The sequence below is a fragment of the Lissotriton vulgaris genome, chromosome 5 (genome assembly GCF_964263255.1).
Source record: "Lissotriton vulgaris chromosome 5, aLisVul1.2, whole genome shotgun sequence".
NCBI lineage: Eukaryota > Metazoa > Chordata > Amphibia > Caudata > Salamandridae > Lissotriton > Lissotriton vulgaris.
Window position 1 is genome coordinate 581246146 of NC_141693.1, and position 23201 is coordinate 581269346.

The 23201-nt window shown below is 39.7% G+C and overlaps 1 protein-coding gene across 1 annotated transcript in view; it reads left to right on the forward strand.

Moving 5' to 3' along the window:
• The window catches only part of LOC147711288 (splicing factor U2AF 65 kDa subunit-like), a 34386-nt gene extending 12069 nt beyond the window's left edge, over nt 1-22317 (forward strand). Inside the window, exons 5-6 of the mRNA XM_086919445.1 lie at nt 19078-19137; nt 22303-22317. Of these exons, the coding sequence (XP_086775571.1) occupies nt 19078-19137; nt 22303-22317 (75 nt within the window). The remainder of the gene's footprint in view (nt 1-19077; nt 19138-22302) is intronic.
• Nucleotides 22318-23201: the final 884 nt, after the last annotated feature.

The window sequence follows — 23201 nt, forward strand, 5'->3', positions numbered from 1 at the left end:
CATGTAGCATTTTGTGACACTGTAATTGAAGACTGGTGTCATTTAGGATTAACAATATGTAAATATGTGCAAGAATTAAAACAATTTGAATATAACCAGTGATCCAGCGGGTCAAGAGAAATTCTGTCTCATATATAAAATTATGTCTTATAAATACATCTCTACACCACGATATTCACCATAATTCATACATTTATCACTAGGCCTATAAATGACTGAGACATGAATTGACCAACTGAATCTTATGACCTAATTAATCAAAACATAATATAAAACATTTAATTAAGTCAATGTCAAAGGCAATGGATTAACTAATGGTAACTCAAGGAAACATACAAGTCCAGCTTGTCATTTCAAAATCTATTTTATTAACTTTATTTTAAAGCAGAAAGCATTTTTAAGTGTAAACTCTTTTATTAGCAATTTTATTAAGCAAGATTATTTATTAGAAAGGCACATTTGTCTGGCAGTTCAAACCAAGCTCAGCATGAGAAAATGCTCAAACATTTAGATTATTTCTCCAAAGCCCTATTTCCCTAACTAAGCTAAAGAAAACCTATTGGGAAAAAGTAAAGTCTCAATGGATCTTACGTGAAACAAATGTCCGGCAGCATTTCTGGAGCACAGGAACGAACGGACAGTGCTCTTAGCAAGGGGACAATTTTATACCTTTTTCCTATCTAACACTAACTAAAAGAATACAAATATTCAAGCAAGACGAAACACGATTGGTCTAGGACATCATCCAATGAGATAATACGACTCTCGCATAGCAAAAGTCACGTATCCTCAAGAGCAGCATTTTTCATATTTTTTTTGCGTGTCACAGGCTTCCCGAGCGTAGCAACATTAGACAAAACTGTCCAATACTTCCTCCGTCCGTCCAAGCCTTTCCGCCACTGAGCGTCTTAACTGTTCTTGACCATGAAACTGAATCAAATGTCCTTTAGCTTCCACACAGCCTTGTTTACAAGCCATTTTCAAAGAATTATTGTAGAAAAATATTTCCACATTCAAACGTTGCTGTGCAAGGCCCACTTTTGACAAAGCTTCGGACATCCATTTTTGAAATAGGCCACAGGACTCTTTTAGCGTGAGTCTAGTATGCAAGGAAACACAAGACAATAATTAATTAAAGAAATTATAATTATTCTGTTACCCACCCCTTTACTAAAATTAACCCATTAGTCTATGTTACCTAGTTTTGCATACAAAAGATAAACAAAACACAAACACATGAGACAACATAACATAGACAAAAGCACATTTTAAAAGAGTGCACATGCTATTATTCAGAACAGCCGTAGTTAATGTACAACAAAACGAAAGACAAAGTAAATATATTATTCAAAGCAGAATAACGAACATGACAAGAGCACAAATGATTAAACCCGCGTGTTTATGTAGGTGCACAATATTCTAGGTTGAGTCAGTACAAACGTGCAAATCATGCAAAACTCATTAGTACATTAAAATTATGGGAGTTTCATTCGCCGCGTACTTTTATTCAGAATTAATTTTGAAAGTCCGCTCCATCAACTCCCTCATCTGGTGATTTAAAAATCCCCAAATAAACCCAAAAATTCATACTAAATTTTACTTTTTAGTAATGTCATATAATGATCTCTCTCTGTATTAGTAAATCTAAACTCCTGTTTCATCAGCCTTTCTGGAACTCTCATATTGAGCCCTGCGGAACTCATCCATTTCTATTTCCTTCTCCTGAGCTTTTCTGAGTTTATAAATTCTCTTTTTCTCCCTCACATGCTTTTTCTCTTGTGAATCATGCAACTGATTTTTAAAAAAAGTGTCACTATAACAATAACTATTACAGGGTAAAGCACTTTGCCAATGATTGAACTGCCAATATCTGCAAACCACTCCTTAATTGCCCCAAACCTTTTTGCCAAACGTTCAGAAAAACTGTCACTTTCCATGGGTTCTACTTCTGAGTGAATTTCTGTAATATTTTTGTTTAACAATTCTATGTTCTGACTTTTATCCGGGATATATGTGCAGCAATGCTGAACATGCAAAATCCCACAGACTCCTCCCTCTTTTGCTTTGAGAATGTATAACGCAAGCCGGTTTTGCATAACCATGCTTCTGGTAGCAATGAGCTCTGTTTATACCAACTGGAAACCACCTGCAGTATCAGTGGACAACCTGTCAACAATTGTGGAAACCTTTCTGATTTTAATCGCATTCAGGGTAATTCCCACCATAGGAATTGTTGCACCGAATATATCTCCCATGCTTTCTGAAAAACTTTTCTCTTTTGAATCTATTCAGGTGTTTGCCAATTTCAAATGATCCTTCTTCCTTCCTGTCAACATGGAAAATTTTAGGAAAAACAAGACCAAGGTAACATGTGCCATTCCAATGGTCAGGAAGACTGAAATATGCTTTGTTTCCACAAACAAAATAAATTCCTGGGAAAATTGGGTCTTTACCACCTTTAAATCCCCATCCCCCTACAATTCGGTAGGTGTCCTCACACTGGCTAGCACCGACAAAATATTTGTCGTAAAGCATGTTATCTCTTCTAATGCAAAGCTTACCACTAACTGGCTCATCTATGTGAATAGCAGCAAATCCATTTTCACCATTAAGTTTCTCATCCTCGATTTGCCAAAACTTGGATTTAGTTTGTTTCAGCATTTCATTCCTCTTATAAATTGCTCTCCTCTCCTCAACCTGATCAAGGAAAAATCTTTCTTCATCCCTCATTTTGCAAGTTAAATTATTCTTGTAAGCGTACTCATAGGTAAGTTCATTTGTTACCAGGAAGAATTCCCTCATCTGCTTAGCAGGCCTAACTTTGTTAAGACTATGCACAATTTTCAGGTTAGCAAAAATCTCATCAAAATCTGAATAATAGCATTCCAGACGACCAGTTTGATAGAACAAGCTTGATATAACACTGCATGTTATTCCATAAGTAAGGGGAAGCATATTATACTTGACCCCTTCAGAAACTGAAGTAGGAAGCTTAACACACACATAGCAATCCTTAACATCCATGACTCTAACATACTCCGATAGGAGTCAAGAAAATGAATTAGTAGAAAAATCTCCAACAGATCTGTCCTGATGGATATCTGGTTTATGCTCAATGATTCTGTTAGTTTTTCCTGCAACATCATGATCAGCTTGTTTTGATTCAGCTTTGCTTGTCATATTTATCTTATAATCCTCCCTATTAATGCCAAAAGGGAAAATGACTGCTAAAACTAACCAAACTAAAATAATTAAAATCACACAAATAGAAGACATTTTACAACATCTCCTAAGAATTGCACACCTAGAACTATCAACATTAGGCATCTTTACTTAACTTAAACTAAACAAAAATTTAAAACTTGAAATTTTACTTGTAATTAGTATGTAATAAACAAAAATTGTAAACTTGAAATTTTACTTGTAATTAGTATGTAACACACCAACACACTCTCCCGTTTTTAAATGTTTTTTTAGTAACCATCTAACAGCTTTTCTTCGACCTTGCGTCCATAAAAGTATTCAGCTAACACAATTTCTTCGACCTTGTGTCACCTAACACAATTTCTTCAGCCTTATGCCAAAAGCAAACCCCAACTTCAAAAGTAACTAAACCTCAATCATTGTCACTATTTTCTTCCAAATCTTCTTGACTACTACTGCTAACCTCAACTATTGGTGGGATAATTATGTAGGCCCACTCTGGAGACTTGTACTTCTGATTTGGTTTTAATGGCCTTTTGCTTTTCCTGTTCATTACTACAATTTTCTTCCCAACTTGTCCCTTTTTGTCTGATTCACCCTTTTGACTAGAAATTTCGTTGACCTGTCCTTTCGATCTGTTAACTAATTTCTTTTTAAAATCTTCTTTTGGCCAAACATCACCTTTTCTCAAGAGTTTCTTCTTAGGCTCAATTTCATTACACTCAGCTTTCCAAGCTCATTTTCTGAATCTTCTTATTTCAGATTCTTCATCACTGTCATCCGAATCAGTTTCAGAGATTTCAATACTGTATCTAGAAACTTCATTACTCGGCAGCTTCACTCCGTTAGGAACAACGTCTCTGTAGCTGGTACTTGGCAATTCGTCCTCCTCTTCCGGAATTACTTCCAACTTCCCAGTTCCAGATTTCCAGTTCCTGCTTTCAGAGCTTCCAATCTGCTTTTCAATACTCTCCTGATCTTGAATCTCTACTGACACAGTTTCTTTTTCAGACCTCTCTTCTAGAGCATCTTCATCATTTTCTGAGTCAACAACAACAATGTCTAGATCTTTTTCATTTGATGCTTGATTCGGTTCTGAGTTTTTCAGATGTCGACTTCTCTGTCGATCTTCAGAATCTGGATTTTCAGGTTCTTTTTCTTCTGAATCCGAATCTGCTGTAGTCTCGTCACTGTTTTCTGGTGCAGGTACACGAAGGGTATGACTTGCATGCACCCACCTTTTCAGGCCTCTGCACTTGACAGCATTAGTTGTGACCAAAATAACTTGCCTTGCTTTCTGCCACCTGGGTATCAAACAGTTCCTCCTCCGATGAACTTTTGTTCTGACCCAGTCTCTTGGCAAAATATCATGAGCCTGCTCCTTTTCTTTTGAAATCACATCTGTCCCCACCTGGTGGAATACAGAAGTCACTACATCAGAAAGTTGCTTACAATAGTCTAAGATTGACATTAATTGCTAACAACTTTCCAACTGGAATATAAGCCTGTCTCATTACCCTTTCCATGAGAATGTCATGAGGGCTAAGGCCTGTTTTTTTTAATCTGGAGTACTTCTTAAAAACATCAGCACAAGTGGAAGTGCATCAGTCCACTTAATTCCTGTAGCTAAACACATTTTTGAAATTCTGTTCTTGATTGTGCCATTGATTTGCTCAACGACACCTGATGCTTCTGGTCTGTAAGCACAACGTAGCTTTTGTTTAATCCCAAATTCTTCCCAAATTAATTCAATCAGTCTGTTTTCGAAATGTGTGCCACGATCACTTTCAATAGTTACTGGAAAACCATTTCTAGGTATGATCTCCCTCAAAAGCAATTTTGCCACAGTGATTGAATCATTGTGACGAGTTGGGAATGCTTCCACCCATCTTGAAAACAAACAGACAATCACAAGCACATACCTGAGCTTATTGTGTTGTGGCATGTCAATGAAATCCATCTGTAACCTGGTAAAAGGACCACCCTCCCGACCTATGGTTCCCATGCTTACAACTGTTTTTCTCTTTGGAATGATTTGCTGGCAGATCAAACAACGTTGGCAAAGCGACTCTGCAATAACCCTACATTTTGGATTATACCAAGTCTCCCTGAACTGTCTGATCATTGTGTCTCTTCCTAAATGACCTGGTCCATGGTACATCCGTGCCACGTCAGCAATCATGCAATTAGGCATAACAGGTCTACCATCTTTGTAAACCCAAATTCCATCTTCCTCTTGCTGTCTACAACCTTCCTTGAGCCATGTGTTTTTCTCCTCATCATTTGCCTCATCCTGTAAGTCTTTTACTCCCTGCCATGTTTCTACCACAGATATTAGCATTAAGAGAGTTCATTATATGCTCATTGTCCTTCTCCCGATTAAGTGAAAGATTGTTCTTTGCACAGTATTGTGCAGTCTCATCTGCAAAGGCATTTCCTATAGTAATGTAATCTTGACCTTTTTTATGTGCACCACATTTAACCACAGCTATTTTTTCTGGTAACTGAATGCCATCAATCAATCTTTTAATTAATTTTGCATTCCTGATTGGAGTTCCTGCAGAAGTTAAATAACCTCTCTGAGACCAGAGCTGACCATAATCATGGACTATGCCATATCCATACTGACTGTCAGGCGCTATGGTAACTTTTTTCCCTGCAGATTTTCACAGGCACGAATTAAAGCAACTAATTCTGCTACTTGTGCTGATCAAATTCCTTCAAGAGTTGAACCCTCAACTATCTCAGAAACTGTACAGACTGAATACACTGCTCACAGAATACCTTCATCTGTTCTCAAACAAGAGCCATCAACAAAGTAAACAATGTCTGACTCTGGTAAAGGTACATCTTTAATGTCTTTTCTGGGTTTGGTACAGTATTCTAAAACATCCAAACATTCATGATCCACATCATCATCATCAAGAGCCACATTATCTGGCAAAAGTGTAGCTGGATTGAGATTAAGACTTCTCACAATAGATACATTATCTGATCCCAGAATAACTTTTTCATATTTTGTCAATCTGTTGCTTGACAGGTGTTGTGTTTTACTTCTAGTAAGAAGTGTTTCAACTGAATGAGGTAGATATACTTTTACAGGGAACCCCATTATGATTCCATGACTTTGCTCAAGTCTTACACTTGTTGCAGCCACTGCTTCTAAGCAACCTGGCAATATCTTTGCAACAGGATCAAGAACAGCTGAAAAGTAAGCTATAAGTTTTCTCATTTTCCCATGTTTCTGAATGAGAACTGACAAAGCACAACCTTCCCTTTCACTGCAGTACACTCAAATTCCTTATCATAGTCAGGCATACCCAATGCTGGTGCTTCACAGAGACTTTTCTTTAGCTTTTCAAAAGCCTCCAATTCTGTTTTTGTAAAAACAATCGGGTCCTTAATGTCTGCCTTTGTTAATCTTTGCAAAGGTTTTGCAATTACTGAAAACCCACAAATCCATTGGCAACAATAACCAACCATTCCTAGAAACATCCTGATCTGTCTTTGAGTTGTTGGTGGTTGAATTGCTCGAATCATTTTTATTCTCTCAATTGTCACTTGTCTAATTCCTTTTGCAATTCTGTGACCAAGGTATTTAACCTCTTGTTTGCAAAACTGTAGTTTTGCAGGTGACACTTTTTGCCCTTCATCTGCCAAGCGATTCAGAAGTGTAACAGTGTCAGTCACACAATTTTCTCTAGTTTTTCCTGCAATCAGGTCATCAATATACTGGACCAATGTTGACTCTCCAGGTAATTTTAAATCTTCCAGGGATTTTTTCAATAACTGATTAAAGATAGATGGACTCTCAGTATATCCTTAAGGGATACGACACCATTCTAACATGCGATCCTAAAACCGAAATGCAAAAATTTGCAGGCTATCTGGATGCAATGGAACCGTAAAGAAGGCATTACACAGATCAATGACTGTGTACCATTCTGCATCATGCGGAATCTGATATAGAATTACCGCTGGATTTGGTACAACTGGACAGCAAGGAGCAACTATCTTATTAACCTTTCTGAGGTCCTGAACTATTCTGTACGTTCCATTCGGCTTTTTAATACCCATAATCGGTGAATTACATGGGCTGCTCTCAATTTCTCTCAAAACACCTTGCTTAATGAATTTTTCAATAACAGGAATTACACCTTCAATTGTTTCAGGTTTCATTTTGTACTGGGGAATGTTTGGAAAATCTATTCCCTGTCTCACAGTAATTTTTACTGGGTCCACATGTTTCATTAAACCCATTTCATCTTCAGTTAGATCCCAAATTTTCGGATTTACTGTCTTTTTCAGTTCCTCAGGTAAATTATTTTTATCAAAAGCTGGAAACAATTTATTTTCTTCACCAACCATTAATTGTGTCAATTTGTACAAACCATCTTCTTCTAGAGTTAAAAGCTCAATACCCTCTGGTGAACAATACAATTTGGAATTCATCTTGCATAGCAGACCCTGACCTAAAAGGTTAACTGGACTGCTGTTACAGACAACAAATCTGTGTTTGTCTTTGTAATTCCCAATTTCTACATCTACAGGTTTTGTCAGATTAGTTTTAATCTGCTGATTAGCTACACCAATTACCTGAATAGAATCAAACGAGAGAGGAAGATTTTCAATTTCCACTGATCTAACAGTAGAACGGGTAGCACCAGTGTCCACAAGAAAAGTGATATCTTTGTCATTCACTTTACCATTTACAAATAGACCTGACTGATCTACCTCATGAGAGGCTCCAAGCACACACTCTTCTTCCCCCCTCAGGCACCGTCATGAGTAATCCTCTGAGTCACTGCTCTCGTTTTCTTTTAACCAAAATTGTTGAGAGACATTTGACACATTTACTTTTTGTGATCTTTTTACCTGTTCAGCTCCGCAGAAACCCATCTCTGGATTATATCTCTGTGTATTCATGCAATTTGGCAAAGGTGGCTGTGGAATTTGATTTTGTTGAATCAATTGGTTCTGCTGATTCGCTAACTGTCGCTGTAGCTGTTGCTGCTGACTTATTTCATTTAACTGTCGCTGAAGCTGTTGCTGTTGCTGCTGAATTACCTCACTCTGCATCTGTGGATTCAATGATGAATTTTTAACATTTCTGGGTGGATTTTTACACTCACGCTTCCAGTGTCCAATTTCACCGCAATTAAACCAAGGTAGTTTTTGTTTTAGCTCTTCAATATTTATATTAAATTTTGGTTTATTTGTAAAGTTCCCTTTGAACTTGCCTGGATTCTGGTTCTGCTGAAAATTCTTATTTTCTAATGCTGCTATCTGATGGTCAGCTACCTTCACTTGTACCCACATTGCCTTTTCCTTGAGTTTCTTTTGCTTTGCATCTAATTCATCACTGCAGTATTTTGCCTTTCTCAGGATGTCATCAACTGAAAGTGCTTGCCAACCAACAAATCCTGTCCTAATCATATCCCCTATCTCAGGTCTCAGGCCATAAACAAACCTGTAAATAAAATGGCTCATGTCACTTTCACTTAATTTTTCATAGCCACTGTATTGTTTAAATACCAGGTTAGTTCTGTCAATTTTAACCCAATCTACTTCTTTTGCAGGAATCTTGTCTTTCAGCCAAACAATTTCTTTGTCACAGAATTCCATGACATTGTCTGAAGGTGCGCCTGTTACTTTATGCTGCTGCAGTTCCTCCTTGGGCCAGCTAATAGAAATTTTACATTCTGTCCAAAGATCTGACGGGACAACAATGTCAAAGAAACCATCAAGATCAATCCACAGAACTTTTGAGACTTTAATGAATCTGTCAACTTGACGATACCATTCCACTGGCTTTTCTCTCAGCTGAGGAAAATCATTTGTGAACAGTAATATATCCTGTCTTGTCCATGGAACATGAACATAACCCCCACCAGCCATTTACCTCATCGGAAATTCACCAAAAACTTCTCCCCTGTCTCTCTTTTCTTCTTCTCTCTTCTTTGTCCATTTAACTCTCCATTTACTCAAATCACCTAATCTTTATAAAAACACAGTCAATTCTTTTATATGGGTTATTCTGCCTGTAGTATTTAGATTCTCTATATCCTTTTCAGAAAAATCTACTCTGTAATGCTTTTGTAATTGCTTCTGGCGAGTTAAATCTATCTCTAATTCAGCAGCCACCTCTTCAAACTGTTCATATTTATTCTTAGTTTTCCACTGAATACTTTTGCAAATGAAAAGCAGTTCATCATCCTGATATTGCTTCAAACAGTCAGTACCAATTGTGCCAATAATTAATTCTTCCAAATCTGCTTTTAATTTTGCAACATCAAGTTGTTTAGACTCAGGAACTTGTGTTAAATCTGTTCTATTTATAGAACCAGAATCTGATTCTTCAGCTGATGGTGTGACATTTGACAATCCTTGATTTAAAGTTAAATTTGGCATTGTTTCGACTTTATGAATTTCTGTTAACTCAGAATAAAAATTTTCAGCTACTTTTTGAATTTCTGCATTTAAAGGATTCGTTATAACAGAATGCCTGTTCTCACCCTGATCAAAAACTGGTACAACAGGACCAAATGTACCTAGTTAGACATGCTTATGGAAGAGTGGCAGAAGGAATCGGAAAGGGGTAAGCCCCTGCCTTAGTATGTCCATAACTTAATACATGAGTTGGGCCAAATCCATGACATTGTAAAGTCCCATTAAGAGCAAGCCCAAGCTGCTCAAAAGACCCAGTATTGTAACTGGAACTGTCACTGCTTCCATGCCTTTTGTTAATTGTTGAATTAATTCTCCCTTTGCTTTAAAATAATCTCTTATATTTGGAATATCCTCAGGCAATGTCTTTTTATAATTTCTCTGGAAATTATTTCTCGAATTAGAATTTGTTTTGCTTCTCGATCTCCCTCTATTAGGTAATTTCATAAATCTGGGTGAATCTTCAATTTCCCTAGGCGCACTAGGAGAAATATTTGGAACACTCCGTGGAGGACTATTTAACATATCCTCTAAAACTGCATCATCTAATTCTTGATCTAAATGACCCTTTTTCTGAGAATTCTTTTGACCTGATTCTACAACCATTTCCAGAACCGGATACAATCCTTCATGCATATCTCCTTTCCTCCAATGTCGCACTTTATCTTGGTGGGTTTCCCTATATAAACCTCTCGGTGCTCCCTAATTTTCTCGCTCAAGTTCCATCATTTCAACTTCCCATTCAACTAAAGCTTCAAATTGAGTGGGTCTGGGTCTTGATGAAGGAGCCATCATTTTATCTCTTAAGTTTATCACAACTTTAACATTAAATGACCCATCCTCCGGCCAGGCTAAAACACCATCACCTCTAGTGTATTGCATCCAATTTTCAAACCAGAGAACGGTATGATAACCATATTCTCCTTCAATATATGCTGCAGGTGTTTTATATTTATGAAGTAATTTTCCACCACGCGCTTCAATTTTCTTGTCAGGATTAAATTAATTTTAAATTTTCTGAAACCATGAAGGCTTTTTCTCTTCTCTATTCCAATAATAACTCATGTTTTTAGATCAAATCGTATAATTTGAAAAAGGTCGTAAATATTTTTCTGTTGTTCCGCTGCTCTGACCAATCCGTGCGCCAAACTCACTGACAAGCCAATCAGGTTAGGCTACGTCACCACCTTGCTCAACCAATGAGAAACCAGTTTCCAGAAATGACCAATCAGCTAACAGCTCGGTTTGATCACGTGCTTGCTGTGACGTATGTCAACCAATAACAGCGCGAACCCTGTGACGTACACTGCCGCTGTAGCGAAGCTGCGCGTGTCAGTGTCACTCCGTAAACTCACCCCTCCCTTACAAAATATTTTCACAGCGCCAGTTTAAACAATTCTTTTCAACAAATTTTAGTTAATCAGTACAGAAAAACAAACCATTTGTCCGCTTTACTAAATAAAGTGATAGTTTTATCAAACATTCAAGAATTCACTCCCATGAAATAGACGACGCTATTTTCACAAAAACTATTTTTCAACTTTCAAACAAGAGAAACCTATTCATGCAAACATGAAATCTTCCGTATGACTTTAACCAACCAATAGAAATCCAGAAACGCTAGTAAGAATAGACAACGCTATCTCACCTTTCACACAAGCTCGGAAAATTCCTACTACTCTTTTCACAACGAGTTTTAAAACGGGCTCCTAGTCCCTATACTCAGAGCTACGATTTCTGAGGCAAACCTCACTATTCATGCAATCTATCATACCTAAATCACTAAACTTGTGTTGTTCGTCCACAACACTTTATGATATTTCTGTACTACTAATTTGAAACGAAACAAATGAACTGTGTAACTTCACCTGTCACACTACTCTGCCGGCACATAGGCTTTTCACACTGCTGGAAAAAAACCTTTCAACAACAAATAACAACTAGACAAAACTTAACATGTGTTAAAACATGTATCCTATGTAATTACCATGTAACATGTATGTTACAATAGTAACCGAACTCTGCTACCAGGAATTTGATCCAGCGGGCCAAGAGAAATTCTGTCTCATATATAAAATTCTGTCTCATAAATACATCTCTACACCATGATACTCACCATAATTCATAAATTTATCACTAGGCCCATAAATGACTGAGACATGAATTGACCAACTGAATCTTATGACCTAATTAATCAAAACATAATATAAAATATTTAATTAAGTCAATATCAAAGGCAATGGATTAACTAATGGTAACTCAAGGAAAGATACAAGTCCAGCTTGTCATTTCAAAATCTATTCTATTAACTTTATTTTAAAGCAGAATGCATTTTTAAGTGTAAACTCTTTTATTAGCACTTTTATTAAGCAAGATTATTTATTAGAAAGAAACATTTGTCCGGCAGTTCAAACCAAGCTCAGCATGAGAAAATGTTCAAACATTTAGATTATTTCTCCAAAACCCTATTCCCTAACTAAGCTAAAGAAATCCTATTGGGAAAAAGTAAAGTCTCAATGGATCTTACGTGAAACGAATGTCCGGCAGCATTTCTGGAGCACAGGAACGAACGGACAGTGCTCTTAGCAAGGGGACAATTTTATATATTTTTCCTATCTAAAACTAACTAAAAGAATACAAATATTCAAGCAAGACGAAACACGATTGGTCTAGGACATCATCCGATGAGATCATACGACTCTCGCATAGCAAAAGTCACGTATCCTCAAGAGCAGCATTGTTCATAGTTTTTTGCATGTCACAGGCTTCCCGAGAGTAGCAACAGTAGACAAAAGTGTCCAATACTTCCTCCGTCCGTCTAAGCCTTTCCGCCGCTGAGCGTCTTCACTGTCCTTAACCATGAAACTGAAAAATGTCCTTTAGCTTCCACACAGCCTTGTTCACGAGCCACTTTCAAAGAATTATTATATAAAAATATTTCCACATTCAAACGTTGCTGTGCAAGGCCCACCTTTGACAAAGCTTCAGACATCCATTTTAGAAATAGGCCACAGGCCTCTTTTAGCGTGAGTCTAGTATGCAAGGAAGCACAAGACAATAATTAATTAAAGAAATTATAATTATTCTGTTACCCACCCCCTTTACAAAAATTAACCCATTAGTCTATGTTACCTAGTTTTGCATACAAAAGATAAACAAAACACAAACACATGAGACGACATAACATAGACAAAAGCACATTTTAAAAGAGTGCACATGCTATTATTCAGAACAGCCGCGGTTAATGTACAACAAAACGAAAGACAAAGTAAATATATTATTCAAAGCAGAATAACGAACATCACAAGAGCACAAATGATTAAACCCGCGTGTTTATGTAGGTGCACATTATTCTAGGTTGAGTCAGTACAGACGTGCAAATCATGCAACACTCATTAGTACATTAAAATTATGGGAGTTTCATTCACCGCGTACTTTTTCAGAATTAATTCTAAAGGTCCGCTCCATCACCAGCAACACTCATTATTGATAGAGAGCATGTGGAGCACCAGGAGCATCGTCAATGGTGATGCTGCTGTCACCTCACCCCTGTGTAAGCTGGAATAGGTCTCCGGGGGGCGGCAGAAGTGAGTGCTGCAGGAGCTGTAAGCATGGGAAGCTGCGTCATTGGTGATGCTACTTTCGTCCCCCTGTGTAAGCTTAGAAGGGTCTGTGGGGACAGGAGTCTGCGGGGGCGGCAGTGTGAGCCGCCGTAGTCTTTTCTCACCGCCGGATGTTCCACAGGTCTGCAGGAGGGCAGCAGCAGTGAGCGCTGGTTGGCCCCTGGCAATGGTGCTGCTGGCCTCCCCCTGACCTAAATTGAACGGAACAGCGGTGGGTGGCACAGAGCACTGCACTGCAAGAGCAACCGGCAGTCTATTCACAGTCCACTGTCGCGGCCGGATACTTCCACAGGTCTGCAGGAGGGTGGCAGTGAGCAGCAGCGATGCTTTGACTCCAATCACGGCTCACTGCCCCGCCACAGGAGACTCCTCCTCTTTCATAGGAACAGGTAATGCATCAGTAGCATGCACAGTACCATCTTGCATGATGCCGAGACCGCATTGCGTGGACCATGTTGTGTGACACACCTACAGACGGCAGCTGACACACTAACGTGTTGCAACACACCGTTTGGAAAGCACTGCTCTAGGGAATACAGAGTGTTCTCAGGGAGCAGGGTCTGGCCTCCCCCACATCTCCCCACCCTAACTTTCTTGTCTGCAAGAGTTGCTTCTATAGGATATTGAAATAGAACGTCTGCATTAGTCTGGTTTCCCCTTTCTATGACATGTATGGCATCAGAAGGGCTGCAATGGAAGAACCACGGCATCATCCAGTCATTTTGCCCTTTGTTACGATACAGCCACTCTAATTGGTCATGGTCTGTATATAAAATGAACTCTCTACCCTCCAGATAGTATCAGAGACACTCAGTAGTCCATTTGATTGCAAAAACTTCTTTTTCAGTCATGCAGTAGTGTTTTTCTCGATGGAATAATCTGCGGCTGATGTAGCTCACTGGTCTTTTGGGTCCTTGTGCGTCTTCTTGGGAGAGGACGGCCCCTAATCCTTGTTCTGGTGCCTCAGTTTGCAAAAGGAAGGGTTTGGTACAATTAGGGTTAAGAAGGAACAGTTTGGATGTGAGGGCATGTTTTAACTGATGGAAGGCGCCTAGGGTGGCAAATGAGGAGTTCTTAAGTTCTTTCGCTGCTTTTCGGTCTTTCTTTAGCAAGTCAGTCAGAGAAGCAGCCATTTACGATAAGTCTGGGATTCATCTTATATAATACCCTAATATGCCCAGGAAGGTCTTTTTTTGTCTTGGGGAAGAGCAGGTTGACTATGGCTGAAACATTTTCCTTTTGGGGCTTTATACATCCCTCCCCTAAGAGGTATCCCCGATACTCTACACACCTTTCAGCTATACAACTCTTGATTGGGTTGATAGTTAGCCCTCCTTCCTTTAAGGCTGGAATTACCTTATTCAGATGAACCAAGTGTTGTTCCCATGTTGTGCTATGAATAACAATGTCATCTATATAGGTAGCTGCAAAAGTGCTGCAGGGTCATAATATACTACTCATAAGCCTCTGGAAGGTTGCCGGGGCACAGTGTAAACCAAAGGGTAACACAGTAAAGTGGTATAGTCCTGTTGGTGTAGAAAAGGCTGTCTTCTCCTTGTCTTGTTCTCTGAGTAGCACTTGCCATTACCCTTTGTAAAGGGCTAAAATGCTGATATGCTGTGCCTCACCCAACCGTTGCAGTGGATATGAGTCCAAATGTGATGTTTTGTTAACCTCTCAGACCCATCAGTTTAGTAACAATGGCTATTGGAGAGTTTCATTCACTGGTTGAGGGTTTTATAACCCCAATCTTAGGCATCTGCTTAATTTTGTTTTCGACAGACACTCATCGGGACTTCTGTATCCGATAGGGATGTAGTTAGACCATTTTCCCTGGAAGGGTTTGTATGGAGTGGTTTATAACTGGGGTCCACCCAGGGGTTAGAGAAAACACAGACTGAAAGGGCTGTAGCCAGGCGTTTACCTCTTGTTTTTGGCAGTCCGGCAAGTCGGGATCTATACTTTGTAGATCTAAAGGGGAAGGATTTGTATTGACACTTAACAATGCAGGTTTGGCTCTCTCCCACTTTTTTAACATGTTAATATGGAATATCTGAGTGTTTGTTTTCTTTTCTGGATCCATCTCCAGATGATAGGTACCCAGGGTTACTTGTTCTATCACCCTAAATGGGCCTTGAAACTGCCCTAGCAGTTTATGGTCAGAAGTTGTCATCATAAGCAGGACCAGATCACCCAATGCGAGGGTCCTGTCATTGGTCTTTTTGTCATACTGGGTCTTTTGAGCAGCTTGGGCTTGCTCTTAATGGGACTTTACAATGTCATGGATTTGGCCCAACTCATGTATTAAGTTATGGACATACTAAGGCAGGGGCTTACCCCTTTCCGATTCCTTCTGCCACTCTTCCATAAGCATGTCTAACTAGGTACATGGCTTTCGTCCATATGGTAAATCGAAAGGGGAATACCCTGTGCTTTTCTACTGTCTACACCAGATGGCAAATAGAGCTACGGGCATTATATCGTCCCACTTGCATGTTTCCAATTCTAATAGTTTTTTTAGTGTTATTTTTAGTGCGTCATCATATCTCTCCACCAACCCATTTGTCTGTGGATGCTAGGCCGAGGTCCTTCCCTGTTTAATCTTCAGCGTTGACAAATTCGTCCTAATAAATTGGAGACCCAAGGTGTTCCTTGGTCTGTCACAACCTCCTGTGGAAACCCTACTCGGGAAAAGATGGTAATCATTGCTTTGGCTATCTGAATAGCATTGGGCTGCCTTAAGGCATCTGCTTCTGGGAATCGGGTTACCTGGCCGACCAGGACCAGGACATATCGACATCCACTGTGGGAGGGAAGAGGAGGACCAATTATATCCATGTCCACCCTTGAAAATCAAAATTGTTCTTCTATTAGAGAGAGAGGTTTTAGTGGGGCTCTGGGAGGGGTGATCTTACTATTCGTTTGATTGACTGGGCACTCTCTACAACATCTACGTACTTGTCCTTAGATTCCTGTCAAATAGAACTTTTCCAGTATGGCTTCTTCTGTCTTTTCTCCCCTAAAACGACCCCCCAGCAATAGCTATGGGCTAAAAACGGTCCAGGGAAGACATGGCTTGGCATTACGGGCTGGACTGTTCCCATAAGGCACAGGGTTAAGACTGATTTGCATATGGCCATGTCTGAACTGGGGTGGTGTGGTGAGCAAAATAACGATGGATTAAACCCAGATCTGTGACTGGGGGTGAATGTTTTGTCATTGTGCAACATTCCGTCCATCAATTGTTGTTTTTGCGTATGGGCTAAAAACAGCACTGTTTCCCTATTTTACCAAGGAACTAGCAGTTGTGGGGCAAGGGCCTCCCCCCCCCTTTCAGTATAAGAGACTCCTTTTTGCATAGAACCGGGGACCTACTTTGTTAGGGTTTTTCACCGGAGAGGCTCTGTTCCAGGCTCCTGTCAGGGTTGGAACTTCCATCTGAGCAATGTAAAAGTTTTGATTGGTTTCCCATATGCTTTCTTATTCAGTTTGGGCTGGGCCACACAATTCCATTCTTTCTTTTCTGCCCTCTTCTGCCTTCGGCTTTTCCAGGGCTTCCGAAATGGCCACTCGTTTTCCAGCACCTGAAAGAAAATAGCTATCTTTCTCCATTCTTCCCCTTCTTTCCAGGCGGCCTGTAGTAAATTGTCCATGTGGGGCTAGTACCCGTAAGGGTACTGTTTTTTTTGATGATATATGTTGGACCTGTACTTCAGTGGTGGAGTATTTTCTATTTCACCATGTACACACTTGATATTTACAACGCCTGCAGTAGCTTGCACTTCCCCAGAGACCGCCTGGGGTCGCATGACACTCTGTACATAACCAGTGTCTAGCAGATGCTGTCTGGGCTCTCCGTTGACAGTGCCCTGGGGATGGTAACGAGGACTGAAACCTGCCCGTGTGCCAAAACTGGACTTTTGTTAACCCTACGTCCATTGGTTCTTCCTTCTGTGCACATATATGTGCAATATGTCCACACAGTCCGCAATTAAAGCATTGGGGTCCATGATGGGGTAAGGGTCGTGTTGGCAGGGTTGCAGGCCCTTGTAATAGGGTGACGGTTTCTGTTCTTCTCTGGGTTAACACTTTTTGGCTTTTGGCTGAGATTCCTCTAGAATGTTTCCACTGGGTCTCTTCTTTACCTCTCTGTATTTCCTGTCCCTGATAATAGGCACTTGCTATTTCTACAGCTCTCCCCAAAGTTATCTGTGATGGTTGTCTGACCTATCGTTGTATGGGGGTTTGCAAGAAAGAGAAATACTGTTCCAAATATACTTTCTCTATTATCTCCTCTTTTGTTGATGTTGAAGGACTCAACCGCCTATCAGCCATCTCTTACACCGTGTAGTATAAGGCTCTGGGGCCAGACGTACAACGCTTTTCAGCGTGCGCAAACAGGTCTTAGACCCATTTGTGCATGCTAAAAAGCATAGGTCCATGTACAAACAGTTTTTTGCAAGTTGCATATAAATTGCAACTCTCAAAATACTGTTTTGCGACTTGCTATTAGGAAAGGGCGTTCCCTTCCTAAGAGCGATAGCAAAGCTATGTAACAATGTTTTGCGACCACAATTGCAGTCACAAAACACTCGCAAATTATCACCTACTTCAAGTAGGTGGTAATGCATACACAAATGGGAAGGTGTCCCCAGGGGACCCCTTCCCTTTTGCAAATGCATGCAATATTATTTTTTAATGGAGGCAGTGGACCAGGAACCTCTGCCTGCCCTTAGAAAATGAAACAAAAACGTTAATTTTTTTTAAAAAATGCATCCCGTTTTTCTTTAAGGAAAACGGGCTGCATTTAAAAAACTAAGAGCTGCTTTATTTAAAAGCAGTCCCAGACATGGTGGTCTGATGAGCCCAGCAGGCCACCATCCCTGGGAGGGTCTGTTATTTTTCAATGGGCTCGCAAATTGCGAGAAGCTCATTAATATTCATGAGCCTCGCAATTTGCAACACCATTGGGAATCGCAGACAGTGTTGAACACACTGTTGTACATGCCAAATAGTGCCTCTCAAATTGTGAATCGCAAATGTGACGCAATTTGCGAGGTGCTACTTGGCAGGTCATACACCTGACCGTTGGTGTTTCTTGGACCCCTTCTTTTATTTGTCGCAGTCGAATTCGGTAGGTCTGGTCATCCACTCCAATCCTTTCGAGCATTCTCATTTTAATCTCTTAATATGGCGTGAGAACAAGGGGATTGGTGGCTTGATAAGCAGCCTGGAGGTCAACTGAGAGGAGCGGTCCGAGGTGCTGTCCCCACTTGTCAGCATGCAATGCTGCAGAGCTTGCCATCCTCTCAAAGCTTGCAAAGAATAAATCTGGGTCTTCTCCAGCAACATACTTTTGCATTATTACAGAGGGGAGCATTGCTTGGGTCCTTTGTTGGCTGAAGGCAACTGCCAACTTCCCAATTACGGCTTCTTGGGTTTGTTTTTCCGTTAGGGCGTTATGGAGCTTCTCCCTGTCTTTCTCAGCCACTGCCAGGATTTTTTCCATAATCTTTCCCAGTCTGCCCTGGCCTTTTGCCATCTTGTGCACAATGGCTTCCGTCTTCTCTGGTACCAATTCTGACACCACGTTTGTGAGGGATGAGCGAAAGATGAATCTAGGAGGCAGAACGTGTTTCTCAATTTTGGTGTTTATTTGAAAGAAAGTCTGGAGAAATAAGGGCGAAACAAATTATAATGAAGGGAAAATAAGGAAGGACTGGAAATAATGTAGGTTGTTGTAAACTATTTGAATCTCTCTCTTCTTTCACTGGAACTCTTTTCCTTCTTCTATTTGTTTCAGGCTCCTGCTTCCATGGTGGGTCATCCCCGGTTCACCAGGAAAGAGGACAAGAAGAGTAAGGTAAGTAATTCAGTCTAAGAGATGTTGTTATAAGGGATAGAGACTATCACCACACCCAGGGATGTTGGGGAGAACTCCTTTTGTGAAAATGGTGGAGCAGGTACCTCCTCCCCTTTTCTATGGTAATATATGCTTCTTTCTGTGGTCCACCCTTTGACTACTAGGACCTTGGTAAGGGAGAATGCGTGATGGGAGAGTGTATAAGGGAAAGGAAACACGTGCAATAGTGTCTCATTGCATCTCGTAGTTGATTCAATTTAAACTGTGCGTGATTAGCTGTGCCCCTCTTGTTCTCTTTCTCTGTTTACATCATTCCTCTTGCTCATTCTTTCAAACCCAGTCTTTGGCTTCTTTCCCACAAGGGTATGCCCTCTACCCAAATAGTTTTATCAATTTACCAAACAGATTCAACAAAACAAAAAACAATTCATGAGCCGGGCCCTCTGGACACCGGCACCCTCGTGATTAAAGCTTCAAAACTGTTCTTTGGATTCTCCGATCCTCACGTGGCTCATTTCACCTCCCCTTCCTTCTTCTTTACACTATCCTGTACAACTCCCCACCCAACCCAAACAGGTACCAGGAAAGCCGCAACTCTCCTGAGTTGTGGAGGGGGAATCACGCTTCCCACGGTGACCACCACTCCTTGTTCCAGGTTTCTTGAACATTTCTGTCCTCTCACTCTGCCTCCTGTTCCTGTGTGGTTGGTGGTGGGCTGTCTTCTATGGGTCCCTGCATGGTGTCTCCATATCCTCGGTTGTGTCGGGGTGCTCTAGGGAATAAAGAGTGTTCCCAGGGAGCGGGGTCTGGCCTCCACCACATAATATTTTTACATTGGAGGTGCACATCCTAACTTACATTCTGGATATTCTCTTTGCTACATTATAGTTGTAGAACTTTGCTTTGCAGGTCTGTTTGGCTTTGGTTTTTGCACAGTTTTCTTTTGTGTCACTCTGCAAAAAAGGGACAATTCGTTATCTGTTTCAATTTATTTTTTCATCTAAAATTTATTTGCGGTTTGATTGTTCTATTATTATTTTATTTTTTGAACATTAATGTTACTTTAATATTACTTTTCAATTTTTTTTGGCATATTTGGTTTCGAGGTGGTCTGTTTTGTATTTGGAGTAATTGAATAAATGAATAAGGCATTTTGTTAAGTGCTCAGCTACTACTAGTGTCTCCTGGTGCTGGGACATAAACAGCCAAAAAAAGGAATGGCATGAGTTAGTTTTAACAATGGATTTTTAATTGTTTCCGAATCAGTTTCTTATCTGGAATACATCAGAGGGGAAGGTCATTCAAGTATTTTCCAGGTAACATAGAGCAGGGTGATTCTCCCCGCTTCTTCCTTTTAATGAAGTGGATGGACAGAAGACAGGCTGAATGGAAGTGTAGAGTTCTTTGGGTGCAATACAAGGATAATCTTTCATGCAGGTATGAGGGATCAGTTTTATGGAAAGCCAAGTGTGCTATGTTCAAAGCCTTAAAGATGATCCTTTTCTTTATTGGTAGCCAGTGTAGCTGGCTGTGGTACTGGGTGATTGAGGCATGCTTAGGAAGATTGAAGAGAAAGGAGACTGCCAAGTTCTACATTTTGTGGTATATATTAATAATGTGTTCAGGAAGTCCTGTGTAAAGAACAATAGAATAGTTCAGTCTTGACAAAATCAATTAGTTAATTATAGTTTTCTGGGCTTCACAATGCAGGTGTTTAAGAATTTCCTCAGCATCCTTAAAATCCAGCAATCCAGCATGCAGATTTAACCACTGCTGCGATCTGGGATTGGAGTGATAGGTGAGTACCAATGAGAACCCCTAGGTTCCTGGCCAACTCAGAGGGGGGGAGTGGTATAACTGGTTGGCCATGCCCCTAACCATCGTTGAAGAGGGCCCACACCTAATAGAAGGATCTCCTTTTTTCCTGGGTTGCATTGTAGGGAATTCGTTTTGAGCCATCCCATGACTGCTGCCAAACAGGCTGCAAATTTCATTTTAGCCTCAGGCTCATTGTTGTTATAAATCAGCAGCAGTTGGGTATAATCTGCGTAGGACACCACCTAGATGTTATAGGATTCAATAAGACATGCCAGCGGTGTCAGATATATGTTAAAAAGAGTGGGGCTCAGATGCACTCCAAATATGATGAATTTATTTTCCAAGAAGAATGTTGTTTTCCCTATGTTCTAAGAAGGAACCCAACCAAGCTAACACATTCTGCTTCACCCTGATATGTGGAAGACGGTGTAGCAGGATCTCAGGCGAGATTGTGTCAAATGCCACAGAGTGGTCTAACAAAATTAGTTCAGCATTTTGACCAGCATCCAATGCAAACTTAATAGAGTTTTTAATGTTTATTAGTACTGTCTCTGTATAAGTAGGACCCTAAAGACGGATGGAGCAGCTTAGATATTTTAGAAACCATGTTAGCTGGGTGTAAACACATTTTTTCGATAATCTTCGAGACCCCCGGGAGCAAGGAAATTGGTCTGAAGCATTTTGGGGTTTGCCTTAGGGTTTTTATAAACAAGTGAATGACATTACCCCTTTTCCATGCAGCGAGTACTGTCCCAAGGAAACTACCCAAGGAAGTTTCCAAAAGTTTCTGGTAAATAGGGGCTAGGCTGTTCCTTACCAATTTCATGATTTGGGAGGAAGGAATCCTGCGGAGAACTGGATTTGCTTTTAGAGAAAAAGCTTTCTACTTCATTGATTGTAGGGGGAGTAAACTTCAATTTGCTTTGTGCTGTAGGCATTGGTAGACCCTTATTATTCATGGGAGCGTTATTTGACGTTTCTGCCAGGTTGCCTGGATTTTTGGGATTTTATCCTCAAATAAACGTACAAAATTGAGGGCATAGGTGTGCACTCGTTTCCAAAGGTGGTGCGGAGCTGTTTGGATCAGGAAAGTCAAATACAATTTGAACATTTTCCATGGCATTATTATTAGCCTTTTCAATTGTGTTTGAGTAGAAAGTGCAGCATGCCAATTCCAGGTTAGCATGGAATGCATTCAGGGCCGCTTTATACCAACTTTTATTAGAGTTATCATATAGTTTTCTCCATAGCAGCTCTAACTTTTTAAAATGTTTTTTTTCTTCTGCTCGACACTTAGTGTGTTTGTATCTTTATTTCTGTTTCTTTTTGCATTTTTCTTTCTTGTAGAGTATGAACCTGTAATTTGGATGCATAAACATGTGGAGTCCTTAGTGGTTTGTTGAGGTGTTGCAGTCTTCTTTCATAGATTAGCAGTCTTGCATAGTGATATTGTTTTGCTGTAATTCTTTTTCAGGAAGCATTTCATTGCACATGTTCGTGTCCTTTTTATAATTTTTGTTAATTGGAAACATATTTTTATTTCTAACCTGTTTTTAAGTTTAATTTTATTGCTTTGCTGGAGACTTTGAAAACATTTTTTGCACCATTTGTGGAAAATGCTAATTAGAGTGTTCAATATTTATTTAATGTATAAATTATTTATTTTGGTTCTCTGGCGTTTTATGTTTTCATAATATTTTTTTTTGTTTCATTAGTTATATTATGTGGCCAATATTTGTTGTTTCGTTATTTTTGGTTTTGATATTGTTGTATTTTAGGTTTTTTTCTGGGTATTGTTTTGTTATTGATATTTGTGTGTTTACTGTTGTCAACATTTGTGTATGTCCATATTAATTTTCTTTATATGGTGCCATACAACATTTGTCTTACGTTGCTTTTTTGTGTTCTCGTGTTTATGTTACAGATGCCAAACTTCTGGTGCATTACATGTCAAAGCAGTTAATTCCTTTAAAGTTCCCAAGACAAACAACCATTTACCTCTGTCTATAGCTTTTAAGATAACAATCAACTGTGACAGAAACTTGTTTTAATGTAACGCTTTCGGTGCTCGTTTTGTGATAAGCCCTATAAGTTTAATAGTTATGTAATTAAGACCAACATTGTATGGATTGTTAAAACAACTCCTCATGTAGCTAACTTCGTACAAATATTTAGTTGCATTATAAGAGTCTGCTTTAACACTTAAGTTTAGGAAAGGCCTATTTCGAAAACATGTCAGTAGTGTA